Here is a 12,512-nt window from a genome sequence, read left to right on the forward strand (position 1 = left end):
CTTCTGACTCTTTTGTTTGGCTTTTCTCTACACATCATGAGGACGAGTTTGTTTTAAACTCTAAAAAAAAAAAAAAAAAAATTCTGGCTGTGCTCCATATTCTAACAAATGACTATATTAAGAAGATGTTAGGGAACGTGAAACTTGGCAACTCAATAAAAGCAAAGATCTGAGACGGACGGGTGTTTTTAAACGCTGGTGATGTGATTTTAACTCCAACGTTATGCTCAGGCGCTTTTTTCCACATGAGCAGCTTGTGGACTTTGGTGAATGTTTATCTTAATTAAAACATCGCCAGAAGCACGTAGCCAACTTTAAATAAACTCTAGTTGTCAAAACATTCACCAGATTCCTAGACTTAATCCCATTTCTAATTTCAACATAAACTGCTCCAATGATGAAACATTAGGGTCCAAACCATTGTTTTTTAAACACATAGCTTTTATGCACCAGGGGGTGGGGAGTAATACAAAGATGATCTACTTTTGCACAATCAGCACTGTCATTTTTCTTTACTGGCGTTACCATTTGGCTCCCGTTCACATGGATCTCACATGGTCGCTTCAGTTCACTATTCAACTCAAAAAGCCTTGAAAAAGTTTCACTGGCAGATAAATTCACTTGTAACATGGGAAAATGTCTTCTTTGTCTTGTTTTTTTAATTAAACAAACTTTTAGCTTTGTCTTATTTCAAGTGAACTAAGATATTTGCACTAAAAACCAGATAAAAATACTTGGTAAGATTTTGGGTTTTGCAGTGCAAATATGTTTTCTTTTGTTAAGTTTGGTCCAAAAAAAAAAAAAAGTCAGGTATGTTTAATATAACATTCAAGGTTTGTAGCTAATGGTTGTAAATAATCATTTCTGCTGGGTCTTTCAAGAGGAATTTCATGTGGTTTGCTCCATTTTTGCTGGTTCTCTTCAGATTTGCAAAAGTGCATTCAAGTTCATTTACAACGACTGCGAGAAAAATAAAAGTTCATGATAAAACAAAGGTGTCTGCTTGTGAGACAAAGTTTTTAAGAAGAGTTATTGATCTTACAAGTTTTGAATCTTTCAATAGAAGCAACATATCTGTAAGTTAGTTTCTTCAAAATTATTGCATGAGGGGATTTTTTATCACTCCATTTCATCTTATATAATATTTTTGCTAGGATTGTAGCAAAGTCACCAAACAGCACCTAAGTTGAATTCTATTCTATTCTATATCTAGGCCCACTGACTGATTATAAGAACGTAGACACCAGTGATGCTAATTAATAGACACATCTTGATTTAACATGTCTCTTTGGTCCCATTATTTTTCAGAGGTACCATCATTTTTGTCCAGGCCTGTTTCATGAGTTTATTATTTTTTTATATAATTCTGTTGAAGCATCTTTGAAAAGCAATGTCTGACTTTCATTTGTTCATTTCCATAGAATTTTTATTCATTATCTTTGTCAAATTCAAGTTATTTCTGTGACCATTGTGTGTTTTTTCTTTCATCTCTATGTGTGTATGATGCAGTTATGACACAGAAGATGCAGTGTTTATACAGAAGACCATGGCATAACAGAACCTGCTGGTGGAACTAAGGTAATTTGGCTGTAACAAAAAATGTTGAACCTCTAGTTTTCTAAACAGATGTTTTGGGGAAATATTTCACATAAAATTTAGATTTTTATTTTTTTTTCTTATTTGAAATTTCTTAATGTAAATAATTTTGAATATATGACAAAAAGACACTAAATGTCAAAACTTTTAAAACTCATTCACCTAATAAATTTGACAGAATATTTTTATTTTATTTTATGTGCTTTATTTTTTCCATACAAACTTGAAAAGAATCTCATCCAGACCAGAACATAGCGCTTTGCTGACCTCTAGTGATGAAAGAACATATGACACCCTTAACAGTCCTGCTTTGCAGAACTCTATCATAAATAGTTAAGCTCCTGGCTAACCATCTGTTAAATGTCTTTTTAATAGATTCACAAACAGGTGTAAAATTATAACCTATGTTGTTATGTTCTTTAAAGATTTTAATACCTAGATAAGTTAGCGAGTGGCACTGTTGCCTTGCAGCAAGAAGGTCCCAGGTTTGATTCCCAGCCTTTCTGCGTGGAGTTTGCATGTTCTCCCTGTGCATGTGTAGGTTCTCTCTGGATACTCCGGCTTCCTCCCACAGTCCAAAAACATGACTGTCAGGTTAATTGGTCTCTCTAAATTCTCCCTAGGTGTGAGTGTGTGTGTACATGGTTGTTTGTCCTGTCTGTGTCTGTGTTGCCCTGCGACAGACTGGCGACCTGTCCAGGGTGACCCCGCCTTTCGCCCGAAACGTTGGCTGGAGGTAGGCACCCCTCTCGACCCCTTGTCTAGGGACAAGGGTGTTAGAAGATGGATGGATGGATGAAGTTAGTGAGTTTTACAGATAGATTTCAGTAACAGCTGTCACTTATAAGGGTGTTTTTTTAAATTAAGTTTCAATCCTGTAATGCTCTGTAAACCTTTACTTAAATAATTAACCTTAGACAAATGAAAATGCTTTGCACTTTTCCTTAGCATTTATTTCTTTGCAATTAATTCTCACTGAATAAAACACAAAACACATAACATACAGAAGCAGCAGTTAACGCCTCTCGCCCGCTGAGGTCCACCCATCCATTATCCAACATGCTGAGATCCCCTGTGAGGTCGTCAGGGCTGTTGGTGACCTTGTGTTGGATAATGGATGGGTGGATGGATGACTGATATACTTAAGGCCAATTTAGAGTATTTTGTTAAATTAAAGACCTTTTGAATCCTTAATTTTAGATTTAAAGCCTTTTCAAGACTTTTAAAGGATTTGTACACATGCCTGTCTTCTGGAACTCAGGAATGAAATGATCACACGGTATCCCTGCAATAATTTATGTCCTTTGATCATACATTGTAAATGGATTCACATTCTTCGTAAAATGATCCCGCACTACTGTTCCCTTTTGAGGTGAGGGCAGTTCAGTGATATCTGCACATGCAAAGTGGAAAGGTCTGTGTGCCTCTATGGACTGGAAGAGGGTTCTGCTCTGAGGAACAAGTTTTCAAGCTTCACATGTATGGCACAAGGTACAAAACCATTTAATATCTGATGTCACACTTGGTCAAAAGCACATAGATGACGTTTTTCTATGCATGCAATCAGCACTGTAATGACCTGAAGATGGGTCATAAAGTAAACTACTTGAAATAAAAGTTGGAAACTGTCACCATGGCTTTTTTCCTTCTGTTATGTCCTGATCCAGGTCTCTCTAAATTCTCCCTAGGTGTGTGTGTGGGCGTGGGTGTATGTGCATGGTTGTTTGTCCTGTCTGTCTCTGTTTTGCCCTGCTACAGACTAGCGACCTGTCCAGGGTGTACCCTACCTCTCGCCCGAAACGTTCGCTAGAGACAGGCTCCAGCCCCCCTCTGGACCCCGCTAGGGACAAGGATGTACAGTACAGATCAAAATCAATACAAACACGACTTGTTCATTTCTCTGTAACTTTGGCAACTTCTTGGTTCGCTTGTGCTCATTTGTTCTTTGAGTCTATTTTATAAATGTATTTATTAGTTTGGTCAATAAATACAGATATAATTAGTCTAAAGACAAACCTGAAATTAATTCAAAATGAACTATGAATACTGATAATTGGTCACACTAATTTTGAAGGTTTTTTAGCAGCTCGAAGTATGTGTGTGTTTATATATATATATATATATATATATATATATATATATATATATATATATATATATATATTACCTCACATATTCTGCCATTCATGTTAAATGATATTTGTATATGAACGCAGCAGATAACCTGTGATGTTTGACCTGCAACAAATTAGCATTCTGTGTGAAAGGTGTGTGCAGGTGACATTTCAGTAATGTGGGGAGCAGCAGGCACTTCCTGCCGCCTGGCCCGAGCTGAACTGTCACGGCCAATGGCGGCGCAGCGGGGGCGGAGACAGTCGGCACATTATAGATACTCCAGCGTAGTATCGCGGCCAGCAGCAGACGAGTCTCCAACTCAGTCTGCCGCACCTCAGGATCCTCTGGTTCATGGAGTGTACACTTTCCATCCAAGTGCAACAACTGCTGGGGGTCTTCCCGACGCACTACTACGAGGGCTACAGCGTGGAGTTACAGGTACCTTCATTCTGCACCCGCTCGCGCCTGCCTTCTTTTCCCTGACACGAGGGGGGGGGATGGAGGGTAAACGAGTGTGAGTTTGAAGATGCTGTCTTGCCGAGGATGAAAGGCACAGATGTTGGTGCTGCATGCTGATTTTTGTGAGCATCCCCGGATTGTTGCCGCGCGCGCTTCCTCTAGGAGCCGAAACGAAGCGGCGCGCGGATCTAATGGTGAGGGGCAGTTAAAAAGTAAGCTAACCCTCCCGGTAGGGTCCGGGGGATGCCCCCTTTGAACGGGTTCTCTGCTGCGGACAGGACAGAGGCGGTCTGTGTTCGCCGGTCTGGAGCGCTGCCCGCTCTCTTTTAAACCTTCAAGTCAGAATTCCCGCGACAGTCTGTCAAAGTAATGTTAATTTCGCTCCCCGGGGAAAACCCCCATTGCCTTGTCAGAAAAATAATAATAAAGCAAGAACGTGAGCATCAACTCCCCATCCTGCGCGTGCTTCCCCAGGTTGCTCTGCATGCTGCAGAATGGCCCCACTCTTCTCTGAAGGTGACATTTAAGGCAGAGGGAGAAGGGGAGTGGGCGAACCTTCTGTGTCACGATTTCATTTAAAACCTCAGAATAGACTGAATGGATTACGATGTCAGGCTTATTGAGACATGATGAATGGTTTTTTCCCCGGTTTTTCTGCTCCACCTGCAGGAGGTCAGAGGGTACTTCTTTCTTTTTTTTTTTTGCCTCCAGTGTTCTTTAAACCAGCGTTTCCCAATTCCGGTCCTCAGGCCCCCCTGCTCTGCATGTTTTAGATGTGCCTCTATTCCAGAGCAGCTGATTCAAATGATTGCATGACCATCAAGTGCTACAGAAACCTGTTGATCACCCATATATTCAATCCAGGTGTGTAGCAGAAGGGAAACACCTAAAACATGCAGGGCAGGGAGGCCTGAGGACCGGAATTGGGAAACGCTGCTTTAAACTGATTTAGTTTGAGATAATGTTAAGTTCTCTACAGACAACAGCAGTGTATGTAAATTAAGCCAAACTGGCACATTTCTAACTAATGTATCAGAAATGCAGCGATCAAGAGATTTTTTTGGTCAATTTCTGATGACCAATTTTGTAAAGCTTTGATCTGCCAATTTGGTAGATGACATTATAATGGGATAACGTTATGTAAAAATTTCACGGTTTCGCAGTATTACGGTATTATGATTACAGTATGAATGTGTTTCTGGTGCCTTGAAGTTAGAATAGGAGTGGGTGATATGGATAAGTTTTATCACGATATTTTGTGGTACTATTGTGATAGTGGTGACGATAAAAACTATTTATTGCTTCTTTTTATAGCTGACACATCATAGTCTCTCAAACACAAATGCTACTTTTGAAAAACATTCCCATTTGCAATATGCTTCTTTAGGACCCCAGTCTCATAAAGAAAGTTGATTTATACTATTAAACTGCACATAGTAACAGCATCTAATCATATTTTCAACTGTCTAGATATATATTGCTGCTTTCATGCAGTGGAGAAAGTAGTAAAAATAACAAAACTAACAATAAGGGCAGTTTTTTAAGCATCCTTAATTGAAATTTGTCATGATAAGGGTAAGTCAAAATTGTTATCATTATAAGAACTATAGCCTGATAAATGGTAATATGATAAATACCTATCATTAAGTCAGAAAGGAAAAAACCTACATAGGAATTTTGTAATTGTAGGTTATTGAAAATCTTTTAGAAGTGAAAAACAATAGTTACACCCCTTCAAAGTCTTCAGTACAAATACCCAAACTGTATTCTTTGAGGGGTTGAGATACTGCAGCTGCATGTGACTGATGGGATTTAACCAGTACTTTTATATCTGACCAGACAAAATAAAAGAAAACAAAACACTTGTACTGCGGCAGAAACAGCATGATGGAGAATTTTAGTGGTTCTGAAACTGTGACCTTTGTATACCTTGAAACCGATAACTTACTCGCGGTACAAATGGCAAAAGAACAACAAAATAGCCCAAGTGCTTCTGTCATCACCAAAAATGTCTCTCTCTGGTTGTATAAGACTGGGCTCAGTAGGTCAATACTAGAGCTGCACAAATCTGATATTGGAAGGGAAAATTCTAGATAGGGTATCTGTGACAATGTGCCTGATTCATAGGGACAGATCTACTCAGTCTAATTGTATGCTTTGTGCTTTGCACGATATGCTTTGCTATTTAATTTACATTATATTTAGACTTACTAATTGCACTAGCTGAACAAATTAACGTTACGTTGTTTTCCATGTTTGACCAAGCTTGTTTAGTATTGGTGTATTTTAAGTGTGCTGTACTGGTGCAGAGTTATCAAATACATTTGTAATTCAGTACATTTATGTCTGTGTTTAAAATCCCCAACAACAACAGCAAAAAAAAGGTTTTAAGTCAATTCAGTATTCTTTTTCTGTATCGCATTGGTATCAGTCGATACCAAACTTCAGATATCGGTATCGGGAGTGAAAAAGGTTCATCCCTTGTAAATACATAAATAATAGCTAGAGAGAAAGACGCAGCAGATAAAGATTGAAAGATGGAGAGAGACAAACAGACAAAAGATAGTTAAAGAGCGAGACAGAAAGATGGAGAGAGACCGATAAAAAAATATATATTAGGGAGGAGGGATACATAAATACAGTATATAAAAGATGAATAAATAACATTTTCAGTCTTTTTTCTTCCTTGGTAATGTTTTGTCAATAATGTATTCAAGACACGTTCAGCTACTTCTTCAATAACTGTTAGATATATTTTGTCTGTGCTAATGGCAATCAATTCAATTGCTCAGGGTGATTGCTGTTCAACTGAATTAAATTGTTCGTCTTTGCTACAGCCGTTCCCCCCAGACCAAATCCCCGGGGGAAACACTGCGTTCACAGGGAAAAGTCTGCTCAGTCAGGTCACCTGTCGGTTCCTCCGTGCAGGTCTGTCCGTCGATTCCTCAACGGACAGACCTGTCCTTCGGTTTATTCAGTTTAAAAACCAACAATAGCAGAACAGATAAAGGTCATTAGTTTGCATTTCAGACATATAACATCTGCTAATTTCCATTTGCAGTTGCCGTTTGGATCATTTTTCTCTCTCACAGCAACATTAAAATGTAGAACACGTTTCGTGCGGAGCTCACTCCTCTTTGAAGCTGAATTCAGGCTGTTGTGTTTTTCTTTTAAATGCACAGCTTTCTGCTGCCGGTGTGTGGTAGCAACCCAAACAGTTAAGATGTTATTTTCTTGACTAAACAGCCACTTTTGGGGTGGAATTCAAAAATATATTTTTCTATTGAAATCTACTACAGTTTGGAAGTGCCACAAAAGACAAAAATGACCTGACCAGGCTATACTGTACTGTAGTTGTTGTTTGGCTTAATCCAGCGCCTCTAGTGGCTGCCAACGGGAAGACTCAATAACTACTTTCTTTCTTACGTTGAAATAAGTGTCTTAAACATGAATACATTAGTTCTATGCAACAGAGAAGAGACAAACAAAAAAGACTACAACCACAAATAAAATGCAGCAAACAAAAAAAGAGATGCAAACAAAAAAATAGCTGAAAACGGAAGTGCTCCAGACCACTTTTAGGAGTCAAACAAAACACAGCAGTGTCTGAATTTAGGGTCTGCATCCTTTCAAGGGACTTGAGAAACAGCCCAGTCTAAGGAAGACGGGTCAATCGAAGGCCACGAATATCAACGACTGGAAGAGAGAAGCTGTAGCCTTCAGCTAACTGCCTAGCCTCCGCCTCGGCGTTACGTTTCTTGGCAATCATGGCAGCGTGAAGCACAGAACGGCAAAGGAAAAACACTTTCCACACCGCAGTAGAACTAATGTTTTTATGTTTGAGATGTTTGATTTTAAAGTAAGAAAGAAAGTAGTTATTGAGTCTTCCTGTTGACAGCCACTAGAGGCGCTGGATTAAACCAAGCAACTATAGCTTGTATTTACTGCAGTGTTTCTTTCACTCAAATACCGAACATCACTGAACGTTACGCCTGATCAGGTCATTTTTGTCTTTTGTGGCACTTCCAAAGAGTATCAGGTTTAGGTAGAAAAATATAGTTTTGAATTCCACTCCACTCCTGTGACAAGAGCCTGGGAATAAAATGAGACGATTTTCATCACAGAGCTGTAAGAGCAAGAACTGATTTGGGCAGTTTGGCTCGACCATCTAGAGAGAGACCCTTACTATTGTTCTCTCATAAAACAGATGTGTCAAAAACAACATGATGTGTCTAATTTTAACACGTGCCTAATCAACTCACACGATGTGTTATTTATGACACAACTAATGTTTTAACACAACTATTGTGTCACTCAAATCAACGCAAATGTGCATCATTTTGACAAACATAAAATTAATTTTCATAGATTAAGTTAAATAAAAATTGACACTTTCATTTGAGGACATTAGAGGTGTTTTTATTATAAAAAAAAGTACAATACAAGAATAAAGCTGATGCAGCTTCAGTATATACCTCAAACGTTAAAAAGTTTAAATAGAAATTCAAATCACCAACTCAAGCTAACAAAATACCAGTTTTTCTAAGGTAATTCAACACAAAAACCTTTATATAAATAAAAAACATACCTGTATAATATTTGTTGCAACATTCAGTAAAGATAATGAAAATTGCACTCCAATTGCAACATCTATTTACAACACAGCACAGTCATAAACCAAGGTGCAATATTTTGTATCTTGGTCCCGCAAGATACACAATACATAATACGTGATGCATGGAGATACATGATACAAAACAAATGCAATATATCTATGGTGCCAAAACTTCCCAGAACATCTAAAGCAGGGGTGTCCAAACTACGGCCCATGGTCCATTTTTAATTGACCCGCAAGAAACTTCATAAATAGAGTAGAACATGGCCCACACTTCAACTTTTGCTTGAGTGTATTGCATTTCTTAGTTTTAACACAAGGGAGAGCTACTGTTGATCACGGCAGTTGCTCCACCAAAAAGGACAATCACAGAAGACATTTACCTCAAGTTACTAAACATGGCAGAACCAAAGAAGCGAAAGGTAGAAAGTGAGTGCAGAAAATTTCAGAAACAGTGGGAGAGTGAATAAAGCTGCTTATCCACAGGCCAACCTTTCTGCTAAAAAAGGGAAATATGTGTCTGATTACATGTCTCGAAACGGAATTCAGACAGCGCTTCCAGTAGTTCCTGTCATTGAAAAAGAAATCAAGCTGTTCGCGACTCCTTTCTTGGTGGATCCCGAAGAAGTGGAAGAGAAACTGCAATTAGAACTCATCAAAATCCAGCGCGATGATTCTCTGAAGAATCAACATCAGCAGCTTTCCCTCCCCGTGTTCTACCAGGGACTTGGAAAAGGACAAGTTTCCTCTGATGAGACGCCACGTGAAAAAAAAAAGATCAGACTATTTGGCTCAACATACATATGTGAGCAAGCATTTTCGCTGTTAATATATATATATTGAAGTTGTTGAAGAGATGTTAGTTTCTAGAGCTAATCTCAGGTGTCTCAACCTGAGATTTTTTCAGTGACCCCACACTAACTACATTATGTGTTAAAACCTGTGATTTAATACTCGCTGGTGATCTGTGGTGCTTTCTTCATGAGAAGTGATTTTAAAGGCTGACTGTCCTCTACCCTATTAGTGTGGGCTGTAGAGGATAAATAGTTATTGCTGCAGTAGGTTCAATATCATCACAATAATCTTAAAGAACCTGAAAAGTGAATGAAGATTATGATTAAACTATTAAACTTTTCAACCAGTAAAATTACAAATAAATGGCAGTGACACTGATTCCCTCGGTAAATGAGCTACTTTAAAAATAATCAATGCTGATTTTAAATCAACATGAGAATCAACGTGTTTTTTTTTTTTTTTTGATTCGGCTCTTCGAGAGACTCTTCCACCAGTGGCCCTGCAGTTGACAGGAATACATGGAAACTATCTAAGTCCTTAATTTCCACATTGGTTTCAACATCAATGTACTCTGAAAAATCATAATTATGCTTCAATAGCCTGCCCAGGAAACAGCCAGAATGCTGGGGAAGAATCTGTTCAGTGAGATTCTTGGTAATTGAAACATTAATAATTTTTTTGGAAGTCTCTTTTTCATTTTGAAAGGTTGTTACAAGGACTCTGACAGATTCTTGATTGTCAAAGGAGAACTGAGAACAGAAATACACAAAACAGAAAGGAAAAACATCCAAACATTTGCGGAAAATGACACTTTACAATTCCTCTTGAAAGCGTCATGAATTCACCAAGTCACAGAACTGTTAACGTCCAGTTTACAGAAAAAAGTGTGTTTAAGACAATGAAATCTCCCAAGTTTACTTTAAAGCTAAATCATTTAATAATATCTACCCTTAATTAATTTAAAATTAATTAAAAATACATACACAAAATAAGTGCATAAATATTCACCCCATTTTCTCTTGACATAAATATTTTTTTTGTCAAGAGTCAAGTTATTTTGATCATGATTGATTTGTAAATGGTCAAACACCAGAAGGGATGAATAGTTTTTTAAGACACAATATAATAACAATAGAGCTTTGGAACGTGACGTCACTACTCTAGACGTAGGGAGATGAGCGCCATCTTCAGGGGCCATAAACATAACCAACAAAAACAACTGTCTCACAGATATTTTGAACCTAAGTTACTTAAAATTATTTAGCAATGGTACAAACTTGCTGCATTATTGGATGTAATGTCCGATGACACGACCGAAACGGTAAAAAGATGGAAAACGGATTTTAGTTTCACTGTTTTCCTGCCTGTAAACAACGTGAGGAGGCTAAGCTGTCGGAGCTAAACTGTCGAAGCTAACGAAAAGCAGACCAATGGCCCAGGTATCAGCGGTGAGACGTCCTGATTTTACGTTCTCCAACATCCCAAGATATCTACAAGTTTGCTCCAGACATGTCCATTCTGGTGAGTGTCTAAATTCGCTTTGTTGGTGTTGTCATAATTTTTTGCTATGATTTTGTCCCAGTCTACTCATGTTCAATTTATGTTGAGTTCATTTAAGTGGGTCCACCTTGTTTAGGTCGAGCTTATATTTTTATGTAGCATAGTCTGAGTTTTGTCAGTGAACATCGAGGTTATTCCATTATTGTGAAGTAAACTATTTTACTAGTGTTGTCAAATTTACAGTATTAATACTGACGTGTGTTTTGATATGTCCTCTTCAAGGCAAACCGTTGTATGAAATGGATCAGCTCAATCCAGACTGAATCTGGGTCACTGCGAGGTAAACGCCACAACATCGGACCGACATGCGCGTCAATTAAAGAGGCGATACAGCAAGACCATGGTGGATCAACAAGTTACAGAGACTGTTTTCATTATTTACCCCAGAAGAGGTAAATAATGAAAACACAGCGGAGGTTGTAGAAGAGGAGCGAGTTGGAGAGGCTGAGGAGGAAACCTCAGGAGAGAAGCTCAGCAAGGCTGCACACTCTGAAGAGGAACATGAACCATTTGTGTTGAATTATGTGTTCAGTTGGAAGTGGCTGTTTTCTCTCATTTCATAATTTAATGTGGTAAAACATTCATGAAACGTTTGATTCAAGCACTTCAAGTTGCACGTAAACAGGTGATGAAATGAATCACATTTTAAGTAAAAATTTGATATTTAAAATGTTTCAGGTAATAAACATACATGTAATGAAAGATTCTATTTTTAAACAAACATTTTATGTGATTAAAGTAAACAATTATATAATCAGACATTTTGCAGTAAACATTTAATGTAAACAATCAAACCAGATGAAAGAGCCCATCTTTAAACATTTAATGTGTAATTAAACATTTCAGAGTAAACGATAAAGGTAAAAGTTAAGAAATAGATCTCACTTTAAGGAAATATTTGTTGTATTTAACATATTTCAGGTAAGAAGTGAACATATAATGAAATAGATCCTGTCCTAGAATTTTATGTAATTGAACATTACAGGTAACAAATGTGGTGATCATCTGATGTTTATGAAATTAAAAAAAAATTTTTTTAAATATACAATTAGTTAAAAAATAAAAAAGGGGTCAAAATGTAATAAAGATGCGTGTGCCTCATCTATACAGTCTAGAAAAACAATTTCACACTGATTTTGAGTTAATGGGGCAACAATTTGGAAGCTATTGAAGAAAACATTATTTAATATTAAAATTATTTAAAATATTGAATATGATTTAAAACTTTAATAGAGGATAGTGTACCTTGTGTAATGGCATGAATTACCACTTTTTGTATCAGTTGGTCACAAGGTATTTATTTACAGGAGTGTTTGGTTCGGAAATTGACGGTCCCTATGTAAACCTCCGAGCGCTTGAGGAGGGAGCGGTA

General features: G+C 37.7%; 1 protein-coding gene across 1 annotated transcript in view; it reads left to right on the forward strand.

Moving 5' to 3' along the window:
• Positions 1–3,821: 3,821 nt before the first annotated feature.
• zmat4 (zinc finger matrin-type 4) overlaps positions 3,822–12,512 on the forward strand; it is an 80,005-nt gene continuing 71,314 nt past the window's right edge. Inside the window, exon 1 of the mRNA XM_023344267.1 lies at positions 3,822–4,149. Within this exon, the coding sequence (XP_023200035.1) occupies positions 4,063–4,149 (87 nt within the window). The 5' untranslated portion in view covers positions 3,822–4,062. The remainder of the gene's footprint in view (positions 4,150–12,512) is intronic.

Source organism: Xiphophorus maculatus, chromosome 12 (assembly GCF_002775205.1).
Source record: "Xiphophorus maculatus strain JP 163 A chromosome 12, X_maculatus-5.0-male, whole genome shotgun sequence".
In the NCBI taxonomy this organism is placed as follows: domain Eukaryota; kingdom Metazoa; phylum Chordata; class Actinopteri; order Cyprinodontiformes; family Poeciliidae; genus Xiphophorus; species Xiphophorus maculatus.